Genomic DNA, 19,251 nt, shown 5'->3' on the forward strand with positions numbered 1-19,251 from the left:
CCTGAAGCACCATCTGACAGCAGGAAACAAAAGGCATGTATTTGTCCAGGAATCAACCATTACTTTATTTGCACCTTTGCCCAGAGCTGAAAGGAAGGGGAGGCTTTAGGATCCCTTCCCTTGACTTGTGCTTATGCTAAAATTTTGAGAATGGGGAACAAAATAAAAAAATTGCATTATTATTAAAAGGAGGGATATTCACGTTAGTTTGTGTTGGGTGGAAGTGAGTGTTGTATCAAAGAGACTTCAATAACTGGAGCAGTCAGTCCTCACTCTGTTGAACTGTTAAAATGGAGAAACAGATATGATTGTTTGCTGTTTGAGGGCTTTTCCCCCTGAAGAAAGGAGAAAAGTGTTAACTTGCAAACAAAGCCAGGAATTGGAAGGGGAAGACTTTTCCCCTCAGCCCAGTGCAGCAGAGCAGGGAGCTGGGTTGTTTTACACAAGCAGCCGCAACTCAAAGACGGAGCTTTATTTCCCAGCACTGGTTTTAGCTATACAGAAATAAGTTGCTCATGGTTAAACACCTTGCCCAGAACCACATCTGTGTTGGCCCAGGGGAAAGAGGCAGGTGGCTGCTGCTGGCCTGTGCTACCAGCCAGCATAGACTGGCTCTGTGTGCTCCGTGCCCCCGTACGTGGGGTGTCCTCCCACGCCCCGGGGCAGCAACAGCTGCTTCAGGGACTTCTTGCCATGCTCTTGCCTCCTTCTCAGAATTATTAGAAAGACAACAAGGATTCCACCTGGAAAGAAAGGAATGGCAGTTATTCACAGGTGGGAAGGTAAAGGGTTAGGTGATGTTTGCTCCAAGGCTTCTCAACTCAGGTATTCTCTTCTGGTAAAATAAGGGGGTTTCTTATCCTACATACTCTACCCCTCTCCAAAAAGAGGTGGAAAAAAAAGGTTCCACTAGCAATAACAGTGCTTATCTTCAGTACAGCTTAACTCAAGAAGCTGCAAGGAATAACTACAAGTTTTGAAATAATTCAGTTACTTGCTTTTATCCCATTTACTGTTCTTCCTTCTCCACTTGGCATCATACTCACTGCAGACCCCACCAGAAGAACCTTTTTGAGAAATTAGTTTGCTCTGTGCAGCACTCCCACTGAAGCAAAAGTAACTAATGTAGATTAACTCTGAGTCTAGACTGAGATCAGGACTGTCAGGAAAAATTACTTTTGAATTGGGCACAGACATGGAAGTAATTGGCAAATCTCACGTATGGCGACATTCTGTTAGTTTGTTTCTGGCAGAAGCATCGTCAGAGAAAATTGATCTGAGCAGAAGAGCACAAATCTGTCGCTGTGATGCAATATGGCCAGACAAACACACCCAAATTTGGGCTGTGTGAGCAGACAGGCTCATGGTAAACATTGATCTGTGAGACCAGCCGTGAAACACGCGGGTTCCTGCGTGGGCTCTTTCCTTTCCCTCTCTTTGCAGCAAGCCCTGGGAGAGGCAGGAATGCTGTTCCCTGACCCTCAGACTTGTTTATCACAAATGCTGGTTAATGGGCCATTGTCCCTCTCTGGGCAGTCTTTTCATATATTTCAGTTTAATCTACTTTTTCAAATTAATACTCGCTTCAGATGGCGTCTGTTTTGGCAGATTGTTGGACAACAGCCTGGCATGAGGGGATAAGGGCTCAGTGGAGGAGCTTTCTCATGGCTCCAAGCCATGAGAACAACCCTTGTCTGCTCCCACCAGGCATTCCAGCCCCGTGGAGACAGCAGTCAGAGGGTGCTGCTGGAGCTCCTGCAGACCCTGCTGTCCTTGTGGAGTCCCCTCCTCAGCTGCTGAGGGATGAGTGTGGTGAGAACGCTGCTTTCCTGTTGGAGAAGCAGCTTTGCTGTGTCTTGTTCACTCTGGTGAGTTTCACAGGCATTTAATCTCTCCTCTCCTTTTAACAGCAGTGAGCCAAGTGGAGAATGGGTCTTCAGGAAGGACATAAAATACACTTGAAACAAGAAAGTGAATACGAGGCTTGCTGGATATTCTTTATCCTCTGATGGCTTACTCATCTCTATGACTTGGCTCTCTTGACACAAGATTTTCATCTCTGGTAGTGTAAGTGGCACTTTGGGGTTTCTCTTCATCTCTCTGGGCACAGGAGACAGATTTCTCCTCCTAGCTTTCTCATCTGCCCTGTTTGCAATCCACAGCAGTAATAGTTGCTCATTTTCATAATAACTCTCTGGTTAAACCTTCCCCCCAACTTTGATTAAAAACAAGAGAACTCTATTTTTCCTTCCTAAGACTAAAAATGCATATTCATGGTTTTGGAATGATTATTCATGGTGCAGCTTTCCAGTTGAAAAGCTCATCCACTCTTTAGCTTGTCCTAGTGAGCTGATTTACAGCAGGTGGCTTCTGGAGGGATGCTCCCCACGCTCAGCAGATCCTGGCTGTTGGATACAAGGTGCATTTGGCATCACTGCAACCAACACTCTACGAGCCAGCAGCTCCCCATCCTGCTGGATGCTGTGGCATGACATAAGGCAGGAATGCTTTCAGGAAACAAAGTCTCATACCAAAAGGAAATGGTCCCTTTTTCTGACTTTTGTGCAGCCAAGGAATCCTTGTATGAGGGTCTGTGCACACCCCCTGCCTCCCAGGGACAAACAAGAAGCGTTCAGCACTGTGCCACCTTCCTTCAGAGCAAGGGAAAGGACTGGCACTGACATTGAAAGAGGCCAGAAGGATTCTCATTGGAAATCCAGCTTCCCAGAAACACAAAATACACCACCCAGAGAGGGCTTGGCTCAGTACAGAGCTGCAGAGGGGTGCCTGGTTTCACCAGAGGACAGAGAGGAGGCAGACTCACCTGCTGAGAAGGTGGCCAGGACGATGACAGTGGCAGGGGTCAGCTGGCAGGAGTCCCCTGCCTTGTAGAGGAAGAGCTCCATGCAGTAGGTGGGCTCCACACTGCCCCGGGGGCAGAAGGCATCAGGAGGGCACTTGACCGGGTTCACATCTGGGCTCTGCCCAAGAGAAGAACTAACTCAGCACCAACAAACTGCAGAGGGCAATCAGGGCAAGGGGAGGTAACATTTTAGCATGAGGGGGAAAAAATAACTAAAGGCATGAACCTGCCATCGTTAAACTCAGCCGTGTCTGCCCCTGCAGTATTTAGCAAGGGGAAGAGCAGAAGGTTGTTACACAGCAATCCATACTCAAACCCCTATTAATGCACACACCATCCCCTCACAGCCCAGTCAGAGCACGCAGGCACAAAGCCACGCTCCTGGAGTCATAATTTTAATCATCTCCCTGCATCAGAGCCCTGTATATGTTTAAGAGAAGGGAAGGTCAGATTACAAAAACAAACAAACAAAAAGTGTTAATTGAAGCGTATTTAGCTGGTCATGGGCCACTCTGGTTAGCACAGGCTGCCCCAGCTGCTGGGCACTCACAGGGCAGTAGTGGTTTTCTGGGCACAGGTCACAGCTCTCCTGGCCCCGCTGTAATTGGTACTCTCCTGTCCTGCAGACCTTGCATCTGTTGTCACTTGGACCTTTGAATGTACCTAAATAGCAAATAAGCACAATATTAAGGTCTGAGATTAAACCCCAGGACCTTTACAATTGCATATGGATGAATCAGCTTTCAAAGCCACAGGGAGAAAGAGCATTAAGTGCTCATGTGCATGACAAAAGCTGAGCCTGGACTTTGCTCCTGGTTCGGTGGCAAAGGGTCAGAACAGAACAAACAGGGACAGAGGGACTGAAGAATATTTGGGGTCACACCTCGGCAAACAGAGCAGTGTGAGTAGGAGTACGTGGGAGAGGATTTAGTAGTGAGCTCTGGCTTTAATGTAGAGGGAAGATGGGAGCTGGAGGTCAGCAGTGTTTCATCCTCTCCAGTTCTGGATTCAAACACCTTTTCCAGCTCTTTGAAACCTGCTGAGCAGACTTCAAAGCCCAGCTCAGTCTCCCAAGCTTTGTGGGAGAGGCAGGTCACAGAAGTTCCAAGTCTCAAAGTGGTAAAATGCTCTCCTGCATGTTTAAAATGCAGCCTGGCTGTGAGACACTCCCAGTGCTGTGTCCAGGCTGGAGGCTGCCCACTACCATGGGAGTGGCTGGAGTGCTCTGCCCGAGCTCTGCCTGCCCTGCTGTTGTTTCAGGCAGCACAGGAAGGAGCACGGCCACAGCCCTCACATCCCCTCCCCGTGTCCCTCTGCCCCAGGCTGGCCCTGCAGGACATCACCTCTGAGGGCAAGGCTGTGCTTTCCTCAGCAGAGCCACCACCACCAACAAAGATCCTTTTTGCTGGCACTGTTACCCAGCTCTAGACTTGGGCTCCCTGGCATGCCAGAGGCCAGCACAGCTCTAACACCAACCAGCCTGGCAGGAAGGACTGACACAGGCACAGCCACCACCAGCACCCAGTCAAACCCAACCAACACCATCCCTCCCTGCCAGGGCACAGCTCTGCCCTGCAGGGCACCTGCAGCCCTTGGGTGGGACGAGGGAGTCTGGAATGAGCCACTGGAGCTGGAGCTGAGTGCTCCCAGCCAGGCACAGCCTCCTCTCCTGGCTGCAGTTACCCAGTGAGCAGGACTCTGCAGTTACCTGGCAGGACTGTGCACTCACCTGGCTGGCAGGACTCTGCAGTTACCTGGCAGGATTCTGCACTCACCTGGCTGGCAGGACTGGCAGCCCTCCGACGCCTCCCGAGGAGCCTCCTGCCCCCCGGCGCAGGGCAGACAGGCCGAGCAGCTGCTGGTGCTGGGAGGGGAGAGCAGGCAGGACACGCTGGATGAGCACTTCCACCCCCAGCCCTGCCCACCAAAGCCAGCTCTTACAAACTGCAGTCTCCAGGGTCAACCAGGAACCTTTTTGTGGGTGTCTGTGTCCAGTGCAGCTTCTCACACAGAATCACAGAATGGTCTGGGTTGGAAAGGACCCTAAAGATCATCTCATTCCAAGCCCCGTGCCATGGTCAGGGGCACTTGATCAGGTTGCTTGAAGGCCCTTCCTAGAGCTGAAATGGCAGGGGACTTGTCTTTGGGCACTACATTGCTGGTTCCAGCTCAGTGGCTAAAAGAACCCCCCCTCCCTGTCCACCTAAATCCTGCACCCCAGGAGCCTCCTTACTTGCAAAATGATCCTGGCTGGCAAGGCAGACAAAAAGCTGCATTTTGCCTGGAGCTAAAATAGCCTGAAAAAGAGAAGAATAAGGCTTCAGGATCCTGCCTCTGCATCTCTGCCCCACATCGCTGAGTATTTGCTCATGTCCATTTTACAAGCAGCCAAACAACTCCCCACAACACGCTTCAGGTGGCATTTCAGGGGTTAATGCAGGATATTTGGGGTTAATTTGTCAAAAGCCCTGAAAGAGCAATGGAAGTTCCCTGCTGCCCTCTGCCACGTTGAGGGATGCATGGAGGGCTCCAGCAGATTCCCCTGGTGTCACATCTGACCCCACCAAGGACACAGGGAAACCTGTCACCCTTCCCAGCACCACTGGAATGAAGCTGGAAGAGCTGATCCCAGTGCCAGCTCCCAAGTTATTCATCTGGAGCAGATCTCTGGCCAAGAGAAACCTCTCTGGCCACCCCAGCCCTTCCAGGCCTTCCCCCAGCCCAGAAGTCTGGGGTGCATCTTCTGCCCTGCAAAAGGAAGGACACAGGACCCACCACCTCCCTCCCTGCACCACGAGGACCAGGATGGGCAGCAGGACAGGTACAGACCCTTCCCAAAGCACAAAAAGCAGTGAAGTGCCCCAGAGTGCCCAGGGGCCAGCAGGACCCAACCTGAGAGCCCCAGCACACCAACAGGAAAGCTGAGAGAGCAGCACTGGGGAATTCAGGGGGGTTTGGAGGTGCCTGATGATGCACACCACAGTCCCTGCCCACATGGGACAGAGGGAAGGTTCAGAGAGGAGCTGGATGTGGTGGGGGTAAGATCTCAAACCTAGATTTACACCAGGCAGCAGAAGCTGTGGCAGAGCAGGAGGAAACCAAACCCACCTCCCCTCTCCCTGCAAGGAAAAAAGAACTTTTTACATTTATACTTGCAGGATTTAGGGGCCACCCCCACAGACTCCCCTGCTGTCTGACACAGTGTTCAAATCTGCTGAGTAAGGGCAGTGACAGACCCCATGGCTGGCACCACTCAGATTTTGTTCCTCCCAATCTCAGCAAGTGCCAGCCAAGGTTTGGGTACAGCCCAGCAGCTCGGTGGGTGGATTTCCAAAGGAACACTTGTTCATGTTCAGCAGGACCCCATTTTGGGTGCAGAGGAGCTGCTGCACTGCATGTGCTAATTAGGGTTTTGAATAAGTAAGTGCTGTTCTGTTCTGCACATGCTGTTTCCCCATCTGCAAACATATTGTACCAGGCTAGGGTGGCATTAGCCAGGTGCACAGCAGCTCCTCTTGAAAACCCCAGTTTTAATGTGTGGAAAATAAGGAGAGTATTACACTTAATATTCAGACTGCAGAAGATTGCTTAAACAAAAACAGAGATGATTTGGACACATTTTTGCTATCAGAGATAGAGAATATTTTATTTTCCTGACAATGCCCCCACCTTGTACTAAAATGAATTTCATAAAGCTTTTTTTCTGATTTTCATTGCAGAGTTAGCATTAACTTGTTGCAAAAACAAGCATGGCTGAGATCTGCTCTTTTCATTTTAATAACAACAGAACAGGGAAGAGATCTGCTGGGCTATTTTTAGCCTGTTTACCCTTCGGTGCTTTTAAGTTACCTGGTAATTGCATCTGGCCCCTGGAAAAAGCATCATGTGATGAAAATGCATTTGGGTTAAACACAGACCAAAGCCTACCTCGCTCACAGGCTCTGCAGGCTGCAGCCCCAGACTCATTAGCAAAATGTCCTGGTGGGCAGGGAAGACACACGGTGCTCCTTGGGAAGCTGGGAGGGAAGGAGCAGAGTGGAACACAATTTGAGGTCACCCAAGCCTGCAGAACATGACACTGACTGGTCTAGAAATAGAGCAATTATGAAAAAGGAGTCCAGGAAGAAAAACATCCGTTTGGACTCACCTGAATGTTAAAGGTCCTCTAAAAAACCTAAACTTTTCTAGTTTTCTGTATTATTAACATTAGAGATGCCCTGTGCCTGTGGGCAACATGGAAAGGGACCGTCTGAATTGAAGGTCTTGAAAAATATGCTATGGTCAGGCTTAAAACCATTGGCTTAAAGTCAGACTCTTCAATCCACTCTTGCAAAAGGGAAGGTGTTTGCTGTTCAGCATCCATCAGAAATTTCAAAAGGACCTGCTCCATTGTTAGGAATCAGGAGCTGAAAAAAGGACCTAAACCACAGGCAGTGATGTGTGAGAGCCCTGAGCTTAAATAGCAGGGACTGTAGGAAAAGAGAGGCAAAATGTCAGACCTCCAGGAGGAGGGGGAGGACATGAGGTAAAGGCAGGGAAAGACGAAGATTTTACATTCATCACTAGCAGAGCCAAATCTCCCTCAACAAGTACATGTGGAAATTTGATAACATACTCAGAGATGCTTTGGAGGAAAACAAGGACATACTCTTTAATTCTTTCAGAAACTGTAGGGCTGCATGAGATTTGCAGAGAAAAAGCAAACCAAAACCCCCCAAACCAATTGGCAACAGAGCAGATGCTTTGCTGAAAACAAACTAACGCAGGGCCTGCAACAGCCAGAGCCGCTCGAAGCTGCAGGGAGGCCAAATCCTCCAGAAATGTTAAATGGTCCCACTGAAGCCCTGGAGAGGCACCAGGAGATGGCCATGCACACACTGCACCCCCTCCAGATCCCCCACGTTTGGCCCCTGCTCAGGCACAACCCAGCACTGCTGCCTGCCCTCTCCACATCCCAGCAGCAGCAGCTCTGTGTGCCCCCGGCTGGTTTTTAAAGCAATTTGGGGGTACAGTTTTAAGGCAGATCCTCACAGCACAAAATGCAAGGGGGGAGCACAGAGGGGAGCACAGAGGGGAGCACAGAGGAAGATCCTGCTGGCACCTCAAACTCAGGGGCTGCTCAAACAAACTGCAAAGCCAGGTCAGCCTCCCTACAGCCAGGTTTTGTTGCCATTGCCCAGAACTGATGCAAATGGGGCTGCTCTGCAATGGGCACAGTCCTGGGAGGCTCTTACCACCCCTCCTGTCCTTGTCACCACACAAAGGACACAGCTCACTGTTTGCAGACATGGATACAGCAAGAGAACACCCGATGGAAATGGAGAGAGCAGCACATGCAATGTCCCTGCTGCCAGAGGACGCTTGTACAGCATCCCTGGATGGGGCAGCCTGGTGGAATTGAAAGACTGGGCTCCTGGCTGGAATGTCTTCTCAGCTTTTCCACTCTCCATCAGCTGAGGGTATTGCTTGGGATGCCAGAGACCCAAATGTAATGAGATGCCTTGGGGGCAAGAAAACAGGGATTGAGAAAGTAACTGGGCAGAGCAGGGAGATGGAGCCTGTTGGTCAGACACATCCCAGAGAAAAGCTGAGGGGATGAACCCACACCTCACTCCCAAGCGTCTGCCCACCACAAAACAACATCTTCCCTCAGTGCAGACAGAAGGAATGAGGGCAAAGAAGGGAAGCCCACAGAGGGGCAGCCCTCAGCACAAGGATATCCACACCAAGGTTTCCTGATGAGGAGAATTTAAACTCTGAGAAACAACCCTGGCAGTCCTTTCCCTACAGCCCAAAGGAAGAGCTTTTTCTGGCTGGGAAGTGTTTTGTGGTGCAGCATCCAGTCCCCAGGCGCAGGGGCTCAGCCACTCACCTGGTGTAGGAGCCCTGGGGGCAGGGCAGGCAGGAGGGTTGCCCACTTTGGGGCTGGAAGTGGCCTGCTGGGCAGGGGCTGCAGGCACTGGGGGCTGTGCACGAGCCCTCCGTGCAGCACGAGCAGCTCAAGGTGCCTAAATTGGAACAGAAAGTCAGGATCAGGATTGCAAGGCTTGACTGAAACCCCCGTGTCTGCCAGGACAGGTCACTCCACAAAGACAGAAGCTTTGGGATGCAGTTCCTGTGGCAAGGCCCTCATAAATGGTAAAAACTGCAATGTTTATGCTAATTATGCTGCTGTCCACTGTTACCAAGCTGCAGAACAGCCAAAAGATGATCTAAGGAGTCAAGGCTGTCAGTATGGATCTCCGGTAATTAAGCTGACTGCTTTTTCCTTCTTTAATCTGAGGGGCCAGGAAAATTTTCTTTGTTTTCCCTCCACCACACACACACACACACACACAAAAAATTTTAAAAAACAAAACAAAACAAAACAAAACAAAAAACCCAAAAAAAACCCCCAAAACAACCCACAAAAACCAAAAAACAAACAAAAAAAAACCACAAAACAAAAAGGAAACCAATATACTTCTTTAGATTACTGATAATTGAAGCTTGTAGGAAGCAGAACTGATGAGTAAAGCCTCAGAGTCAAGGATCTGCCTTGAGCAGCAACAGCTTTTCCTTGAGCACACGTGCCATGGCATTCCCAGCAGGCAAGTTCTACCCCTCTCTGTTCCACAAAACCAATCCCAGCCACGCAGAGGAACTGGGTGGGATTTACTGCAGCTGCACCATCAACACAGGCAAGAGCAGAAGGCCCTGTCAAAGATCCTGCACAAAAGGGAGGTGGGACATAATTCCTGCCCTCTGCAGATTCACACTAAAGCATCAGAGCTGCTTTTAAAAAGTGCCCTGCCGTGCAGGGAATAAGCAAAAAGTACATGGCTTGTATTTTGGAGGATTGTTTTCTTTTTTTGAGATTTTTTTTTTGTGGGATGGGTTGGTTTGAAATCAAAATCCAACCACGTTACAACAAATAACTTCTGGGGAAGGTTATATTGTGCACTGCTGACCACAGCAGAGCTTGAGCAAGTATTTTCTCAAGGCCATGGAAAAAGGCTGTCTGTAGAGCAGAGATTCTCTTTCAAGCATTCAAGACAGCTGGAAATTGACCTTGTATTTGGCCCTGGATCCCAAAATTATGTTCTGCCAGTAAATCAAAATGTGCTCATGTTACACTTCTCGTCACAATCCGACTACTTTGTCACCCCACTGGGGAAACCTCAGAAAGACCAAAAACACAGCACAAGGCCAGGAAAGGCCAAATCTTTGATTTCAGAAGGGTGAAATGAATTAAGCCCCTCTCCTGCTGCCTGTCCAAGCTTCCAACACAAGAACAAGTGCTGCCTTCACCTCTCCTGACAAATCCCTTTCCCTCTAACACAGCAGCTGGAGCAGGGGCTTACCTTGGGTGGGGACAGTCCCTGGGGGGCAGCGGGAACAGGCTGTCACATTGACTCTGCTGCAGCTGGAGGGCTGGGGGGTGCTGGGGACCCCAGGGGAGGAGGTCACTCCTGGGGGGGACACGGGGGCACTGCTGGATGTGGCTGCCAGAGCTGTGGATGCTTGAGAGGCAGCCCTGCTGCCAGAGGTGGGCACGGTCCCCGTGGTGGTGGGCACAGTCTGGGCAGGGGTTTTTGTGCTTGGATCAGCAGATGGAGCTGCTGTGGATGCAGCAGGGTTTGCAGTGGCTGGGGTCAGTCCAGCTGAGAGTGTTGCAGGAGCAGCTGGGGCAGCAGAGGCCATGACACTGGTTGCACTGGGAGGTGCTGGGGTGGATGTAACTGGGGCCTCAGTGCTGGTTGCACTGGGAGGTGCTGGGGTGGATGTAACTGCGACCTCAGTGCTGGTTGCACTGGGAGTTGCTGGGGTGGATGCAACTGGAGCCTCAGTGCTGGCTGCACTGGGAGGTGCTGGGGTGGATGCAGCTGGAGCCTCAGTGCTGGTTGTCTGGCCCAAAGTAATACCTAAGAGAAGAAAAAACACAATCAGTGGCTGAATTATTGTTCTCTCTTTAATGGCAGCTTCTCTTTTAAGTCTTTAGCAACAGCTTAAACCATATGTCCTTGTTTGATATCCAGAAGCTCCCCTCTGCTGTGTTCCACTACAGAGCAAGGATCTGAGGCAGCATCTGAGCATGTCTGGCCCATGAGAGACTGACCAAGGAAATAAATGAGTCCATGAGGCCACAAATAAGCAGATGCCAATGTTTGGGAGGTCTGACTCACGGGTGTGAGAACTGCCTGAAAAAGTTCTGTTAGAGCTCCTTGAGACTCTTTATGCAATCTGATTTAAGACGCTTGTCAAGTAGCTGACTGCTTTATCCCATCACCCTTAAAGAGATCAGCCAAGAAAAGACACGGGCTCAGGGGTTCTTTAAGCTGTTCTGGTGGTACATCCAGTAACCAGAAGGGAACCTGCAGGCCAAGACTTGCTTTAATTCTGAAATCCTCCTCAGAGTGAGGATTGCTGAAATCCGTACAGAAAGGAGCTCAGGTTGTTTTGCTGCATCTGCTGGTGGAAGACATCCCTTGGCACAGACATGGGTGATGTCCTCCACTTTCTAACAGAGGGGAGACCCATGAAACTGAGCATGGAAAGCAGCAGGTTATTGTTAATTTGGCAGTGTAGTACCAAGCAAAGGAAGAAAAGCAAAGCCAAAACAGACAGTTCCTGCCACAGCAGCTGTGCCAGCAGCTGGGTTGAGGAACTCAGGGCAGGGATTTACTCAACGCTTACTGCAACTTCTGAAAACACCCAAGCTTACAGAGCACCAGTATGGAGCTGATAGTGAGGGTGTAAGTGCTCTCTCAAGCAGCACACACCTGCTAAGCCCCACTGGCAATCCATCCCAGTGGCATGGAAAACACAAGGACTCCTATGAAATTTTCAAAGAGGTCAAAGAGTGCAGCTGACACCTGACAGTGGGAAGTAGGTGAGGAAGGACACGGGCAGGGTGACAAGATGGGTGACAGCACAAACTGTCAGGTGTCAGACCCACATCCCTGCAGGCTTCACCCCAGCCCTGATTCACCTCCACCTTTAATTTCTCTTTCAATTTTGTACCCACCATGCAAGGCCAGGCACTGTGGGCACCACAGCTCAGCAGTGCCATGGTATGAACATCAACATGCAGACCAAGCTGATGGCAGCTCCAGTTAAAGTTCTGCACCAGGATCAGCACAGTGGATAAAAGAATCTTTATAAGGTTGTGATCACATGGAGACAGTTTGCTGGGAGTGCTCCCTCCAGTTGTTGACTGCCTGCTTTGTGCCAAAACTCATCTTGGTGTAACTACTGAGTAAAGCAGATGAGTACCCAGCCATCTGGGCCACCGCCCAGGTTTTAAAGAATTTACAGAATAGTCTGAGTTGGAAGGGACCCAGAGGATCATGGACTCCAGCTCTTCAGTGAATGGCCCATATGGGGATCAAACCCACAACTCTGGCATTATTAGTACCGTGCCAATAGTCTTCAGCACCAACTGAACTAAGCCTCATTATCTTGCTGTAGCCTTAAAACAGAGACACCAAATCTAACAGTGATCATTTTGTAACATGCTGGTTTGCCCCAGGCTCAAATCCAAGGGACAGAGGTGCCAGCATTGATCCAAGGTAGGGAGAACAGCTCCACAGTGCCCACAGAGGATGCTGCTACTGTGGCCACCCAGAACTTCCACCCACAACCAAAATGCACAATTCCCCTCACCTACTCCCCTGCCTTAGGGGTTGAAGTCAGTCTGCTTGCTTTTCCTCACCTCTGGCAACAAACTGAGTCAGTCCTGAGATCCATTAAACTAATCCTAACTTAAACACTAGCAGTAAGTTAAGGGTGCTGTGAAATTCCCAGGGAAAGCCTTTCAGAAGGACCTCTGAGATCAGAGTCTGACCTTCCACAGCTTCTGTCCCCAACAGCTCAACTCTGCCAGGCAGAGACACTGCAGAGGTTTCAACAACTTGGACTGCCCACAGCTGGATGAATTCTGTTGTTTTGGGGTTTTTTTTAGTTGAATATGTTTCATTGATTTGTTTTAATGTCCAATGGTGGTGCTCTTAAGAGGGATTTTTTACAATGGAAAGTAGTTTTCCACAACACATTACCAAAAGTAGTGGAGTTGTTTGCAAAACTTCAGTAGCCATCAATAACCCTTGGTAGCCAGTACTTCTTAATAATTTAAACAACTTCTGGAGAAATAAAGAAGTCAGCAGGCTGAAAACAAAATACTTTGATCACTATTAAAGTCTTTGTGTGTTTTACCAGTTATAGTCAGTCACAGGTATGAAAAACAACTCAACCTCAGCTTCATCAGACAAACCATTTTCTCTCCTGCATTTACACTGCCTGTCATGGAACAGCAATTTTGCTTTCTATAGTATTTTTTTTAAAGGAGTGCTGTGAATCACCCAAATTACCTTCAGGGGAACTTGAAGGATGAGTTATTTTGCGTGTGGTGCCTTGGTATGAACAAGAGCCTTGAGGGTGTCAGGGAAGGATACAGAGCTGATCTTTCCCAACCTACCAACAACAGGCATCCCGCTCCTCGGGGTTTAAGATAAAGCCTCTGCAAATCCTCAATATGCAGAGTAATACACCTCTATTTCTCCTTTTGATCTTTTCTTTTCGTAAAAGCAAATTTTTGTATTTACTTCATGCATCCCACTTCCAACACCGCCTGTGTTTCAACACTTCCTTCCCGCAGCCCTGCCCACAGCCCCAGCCCACCCTGGTGAAGGCCAGGGCTCCCTCATCCTTCCCGCAGCCCCGGCCCACCCTGGTGAAGGCCAGGGCTCCCTCATCTTTCCCATAGCCCTGCCCACAGCCCCGGCCCACCCTGGTGAAGGCCAGGGCGGCCCCAGTCCCGTTATGGCTTCACCCCCTCTGTGCTCAGCCGGTGTGGAGGCCTCACCTGTCAGACACACCATGGTCAGGCTCCACAGCAGAGGACAGCGCCAGGCACTCATTTTTCCCTGAGGAGTAACGCAGCCTGTCAAGAGGCAGGATCAGCAGCAATGCCCTCCTCACCCAGCCGCTCATTCTCCTCCGCTTCTGTGCCCAATTTTGTCACCTGACTGATCATGCGGCTCAGTCAAGGCAACCTCTCCCCAACAAAGGGGGGTTTATATTCGGAGGCTGCAGCAGGTCTGGAGGCGACGCGGCCTCCTCGGAGCCGGGCACAGCCCGGGCACCCGGAGGAGCAGCTCTCCCCTGGCAGAACGCAGAAACCCGTGCGAGAGGAGCGCCCCGGAGGAAGTGATGGGCTCCCGGGGAGGAAGGGCAGAGCAGCGCGGGAACCCGGCCTGGCTGCGGGCCAGCGCCCCGTGACCTCGTCAAGTGAGAGGATTTCATTTTTCAGACACACGAGATTTCCTGAGAGAAGAGAAACGAGAAAAACAACCCCCAAAGGGTTCCCATTTTAACTGAGGCCAACCGTGCTGTAACCAGAACACAGCCTCTGGTGAGCACAGAGCTTTCCCAACCAGCATTTCACTCCCCTTCCTCCCCCGCTGCCCCCACGGCATCCAGCTGGATGCATCAAGCTCATAGAGTCTGATGATGATGATTTTGAGACGGGGGCATTAACTTTCATGAGGCCCCACCCCATTTTCCATGAGTTCCAGTGTCTGTACTGCCTGCTGGGCCACCTGAGGACAGAGGTTCCCATGTTTTTCTTACCTTGCAGCCCTTGAAAGATGCTCCATTTCCCTCTGCCCCCACTGTTCAGCAATCAGCATTGCCAAGCCCTCACTGTGAGAGGATTTCCTTTAGCATTCAGCTGAATACCACACTTCACATGTCACATCTTTGCCCAAATTGAGGGAACAGAGGGCTGGTCATGTAGGACTGTGGATGCTCCACACGCAGCCCCCACAGCTGCACATTCAGAGGGATCAGGCACTGTTGTGCACTGCTCGTGTCCCTTGTGCTCCAGGATCCTCAATAGGACCCAACATGATGAGCCAAACCCAGCCTGCTCTAACACAAACCCTCAGGCTTTCCTCACAGTGGCCCAGGTGGGGTCACTTTGGGGCCAGGGGCACTTTATTGTCCTCCTGTCTCTGGCAGTGACAGTCTGCCTATCTATCTTGCTTCATGTAGCTGCACAGAGACAGGGCAGTGCCCTCTGCTCTGGTACCACCAGTTTGGTGGGTGCAGCTCAGACTGTGACCAGCTGTCTCCCAGCACTGTCAGACAGAACCTCAGCCTGAACTGATGAGTGATCACAGTACAAAGTGATCACAGGCAAGACATCAGGCTCAAGGGCTCAGCCCTGGCAGCCCCTCACAGCGACTGCCAGTGGCTCTGGACAAGGCAGGGGTGGGAAGAGGGCTGCCCCTTCCCTGCAGGCAGGAGAGCTCTCAGTGTGACATTGCTCTGCTTGGCTTGACAGGTTTTACAAGTCTCTGCACAGGATGTTTGATCTCAGTCTCCGTAAAGAACCTGTTCCACCCAGATCTGTGCAGGGCCATCCACTCTCCAGAGGGCCGAGGCTCTGCAGTGAGAGACAACTTCTGCAGGAGCAGCATCTGCAGGATGGAGCAGCTCTGTGCACTGGTAAAACACCGCCAGCAATTACCCAGTGAGATTCATCCTGCTAGGGAAGCTGGCAGCAGATCATGCCCTCCATCCCACAAGCTGCACATCCCTGCTCAGTGGGGAGCTTTCCCACACTCCCCAGTCCCAGAACCAAGTCACACATTTGCTGAGCAGCTACAGCACTTGTACACACTGGAAAAGCTGTTCAGAACTGGATGTGGCAGCACTTTCACAGTGAGTTTTCAGCCCAACACATGGAAGAGAAAGGCAAATTGGGCATTAAAGCCCTTCCTGTGCCCTTGGTGCCCCCTTTCTGGGTGAGCTACCAGAGCCAAGTGAGAAATGAGACAGGCTGTTTTCCTCTCAACTGCTTCAGCAACTGGGCAAGCTGGAAATACACTTCTACAGGGAAAATCCAATGCCACTTCAGGGCAGAAAAGTACAAATACACAAATTCATAAACTCCTGACCTGACTAGGCCTGTCTCCATTGAGATTAAATGCTTTTGCTAGTTGGTTCACAGAGAACAAAAAGCAGTGTCATGGTTTATCAAAAGCGATGCCCTAGGCTGGCACAGGGCCCTGTTCTTGTCAGTTCTGTTGCTCTTCCACAGTTAGCAGACCTTGTTTCCCCAAACAAACCAGACAGTGCCCTCTACCCTCAGAGCTTACAGGGCAGAGACAGGAGCAATGACACTTCTCCCAGGAGCACAACATCCTGTTCAAACACTCCAGCAGTTTGTGCCAGCTCCCTGGCCTTGCCCAGCCTGGAAAGGACAGCTCTTGTCCAAGGCTGCCCTGATCCATCCAAGCTGAGTGAGCAAAGGCTGTGCCATTAGAGGTTTCATCTGCTGAGGGCACACTTAGATTTCTGAGCTTCCCAGGCTTTACAAAGCCAAGGATCACCACAGAGCTCTGCATTAACTGCCTGCAAGTCTCCTGGGTGTTAGATATCCAAGTGATCTGTTTACAAGGAGAGCTACCTGCTTAATAAGAAACACCAAACAGGAAGACTCTCAAACACCAGCCACCTTTGCAGTGTCATGTGTGACCTGCCACTGCCTCAGCTTTTGTCACCTGGGACATGACTGTAAGTGCTGTGGGGGTGGAAATCCCCAGGTGAGGTCCTGCTGTGGGGATAGTGCACAGGAGAGGAATGAGTGAACGGGCAGCAGACTGTCACATCCACCAGCCTGAAAATGGTAGGTCACCAGGTGACTCCTTCTAGTCAGGAAGGTATTAACTACAAGCAGAGGAGAGCAGAGTTGTCTGGCTTGAGAGGTACTGCTAAATATCATCTCCTTTCAACTCCCCTGCCATGAATAGGGACAACTTCCACTAGACCAGGTTGCTCAAGACTGATCCAATCTGATCTTGAACATGTCCAGGGATGGGGCAGCCACAGCTTCTCTGGGCAACCACTTCCAGTGCCTCACCATCCCACAGTTAAGATTTCTTTTCCCCTAATAACTAATCTAATCCTGTACCCTTTCAGTTCAAAGCCATTCCCCCTTGTCCTATCACCACGTGTTCCTGTGTCGCTCTCCAGCACTCTTACAGTCCCTTGAGGTAGCAGAAGGTGCTGTGAAGTCTCCCTGGAGCCTTCCCTTTTCCAGGCTAAACAATTCCAATTCTCTCAGCCCATCCTCATAGCAGAGGTGTTCCAGGCCTCTGAGGATCTTACTGGCTCTCCTCTGGACTGAGATAATTTTATTCTTGTATTCTTTCCATGGTTATCCACCACTCCACTGCACTGTTGGCGTCCTAGGCTTAACAGACACTCCCTGGAGTGGCAAATGGCTCTCATGCTCCAAGGCAGGCAAGGTGCTGCAAAGTTGTCCTGTTCCCATGGCTCTAGGGAAACTGGTGGTCCCTGGTGTGCTGTATCCACATATTTGACAGGACTGTGGTCCTTGGGCAGTGTTTCTGACCCTCACCCTGCTGCTGAGCTAGAAACTGGGGGTGGGCTGAGCTGCTGCTGTGGCTGGGAAAGAGCAACATATTCGGGCAAACTGCAAGCTGGATTTCTGACAGGAGCTTTTTCTTGGAAAAGACTTTTCTTCAAACAATATAGGCTGTGAGTCCTACTCAAACCTAGGTGTGTGTAGAAGAGGTACCAGCTGCAGGTATCACTTGCTCCTCTGCAGACAAAAAAGAAGCACTCCTGACCCCCCAGGGATGCACCACCCTGTGGGCTGTCTTGGGAAGCAACAGCAAATCCAGACCCCTCTCTTTTAGATACAAGGTTATTCCAAGGTATATCCAGTGACTCCCATAAAACAGGAGAGGTATCCAGGCTTTAGGGATAGAGGTCTAACAAGCAGTCAACAGCTTTGTGCCCAAGAGGGGGCCAAGACACTCCCACAGAAGTGAGGGGGGAAAAAAGCACCACTGTTCCCAGAGGAACAGGCAGGGGTTTGTGCTCTGCACGGCGAAACCTCTCGGTGAGCGAGCGGCCACGCGATGGCACCACAGGGCTGGGCAGGGGACACGGCCACGCCCGGGCCGGCACCAAAACCTCACCCCAAAACAGCCTGTGGGAGCTGCCCCTCCCGAACTGCGCCAGCAGAAACCTCCGGCAGCGGGGGCTGCTGTGGAGGAGGGATAACGAAACCCACAAAAGGGAGCTGCAGGAATTTAAGTTAAAAAAAAAATAAAATAAATTATTACAGTCACTTTGAAACAAAAACCTCACACCTTTTTTTAAAAAATGTGTTTCTTCTGTGCCCAGGTTTAGAAAGAATAATAAAAAAGAGCAGAGCTAGCCAAAGGAAAGGTGGTGTACTGCAGCAGGGATCTGATGGTTTAGCCAACCATAATCATATACAGAGGCTAGAAGTGTATTTTCTTACAAGCAGCACTGAACATTTAACTCTTGTTTAGTCCTCCCATCAGTTAAAAAGGTGGTCTTAATTGGACCAGTGTGTGTTGGGTGTCAGCTCTAAGGATGGAGGACAAACCCAGCTGGTGCTTGAGGCAGAACAAGTGCAGAGGGTGTTGCCTGTGCTGTTCATGCCTGCAGCATTTCGGGGAGGGAAGGAGGAAACACCTTGCACTGAGGCCCAGCTTGGGTCCCCCTGGCCAACAGCTCTGGATCAATGCAGATCACAATATTTTAGCACAAGATCAGCTTGTCTTGCCAACTCTCCTACGTTACGAAACAGCCAATTTAAAAATATAATTTAATTGAAACATGAAAAGGAAAAAGGAGAAAGACTATGGACTCCAGTGACACCAAATGATGGGGCAGGCACTAGAGCCAAGCTTATGTGCTAATGAGGGGTTCAATCAACCATTCAGAGAAACCAATTGCTTTCTGTTATCATTAAATTTCTACCAAGAAGGAATAAGTATATTATAAAACCAAATGCAACATAGGAATCACATTCTGAGAACCAAATAAAGGAATCTCCCCACGTTCCTGAAGAAAAGGTCACAGAATCGAATCCCAGAATGTTTTCAGTTGGAAGGGACCTCAAAGATCACACAGTTCCAACCCCGCTGCCATGGGCAGGGACATCTTCCACTAGACCAAGTTGCTCCAAGCCTCATCCAACCTGGCCTTGAGCAATTCCAGGGATGGTACAATGCAAGTGTCTTGAAACACAGCAGGTTCTGGAAACAGTCCCCTCATTTACTTTAGAACAGTCAGGTTTTGTTTCTTGCCCGATTTTCCCTTTCCTGCTCTCAGGAGAGCCTGTACACACACGTGGCAGGGAGAGGAGTGGAGCCTGAGATGTTCAAGCTCTGTCTAAAGGCACTCAGAATACAGGACAGCATTGGGCTCGGGTTTGTCCAGGTCTGGGAGAGGTCAGTGTTTGGTCCATCAGTTTTAAGGATCAACACCAGAACAACATCCTAAACATTAAATCCCCTACAGCCTTGTACCAGCTAAGCCTCTCCAAAAGTGTCTGTGAC

At 50.2% G+C, this 19,251-nt stretch overlaps 1 protein-coding gene across 1 annotated transcript; it reads right to left on the reverse strand.

The window, feature by feature from the left end:
* Positions 1–40: 40 nt before the first annotated feature.
* On the reverse strand, positions 41–14,070 carry LOC134552676 (mucin-2-like). Its single transcript, XM_063401478.1, has 9 exons — positions 13,707–14,070; positions 10,207–10,767; positions 8,736–8,871; positions 6,791–6,879; positions 5,097–5,160; positions 4,639–4,727; positions 3,414–3,526; positions 2,825–2,981; positions 41–743 (listed from the first exon to the last, which is right to left on the reverse strand). The coding sequence occupies exons 1-9, from the start codon at positions 13,759–13,761 to the stop codon at positions 592–594; spliced, it is 1,416 nt and encodes a 471-aa protein (XP_063257548.1). The 5' UTR covers positions 13,762–14,070; the 3' UTR covers positions 41–591.
* Positions 14,071–19,251: the final 5,181 nt, after the last annotated feature.

Source organism: Prinia subflava, chromosome 7 (assembly GCF_021018805.1).
Source record: "Prinia subflava isolate CZ2003 ecotype Zambia chromosome 7, Cam_Psub_1.2, whole genome shotgun sequence".
In the NCBI taxonomy this organism is placed as follows: domain Eukaryota; kingdom Metazoa; phylum Chordata; class Aves; order Passeriformes; family Cisticolidae; genus Prinia; species Prinia subflava.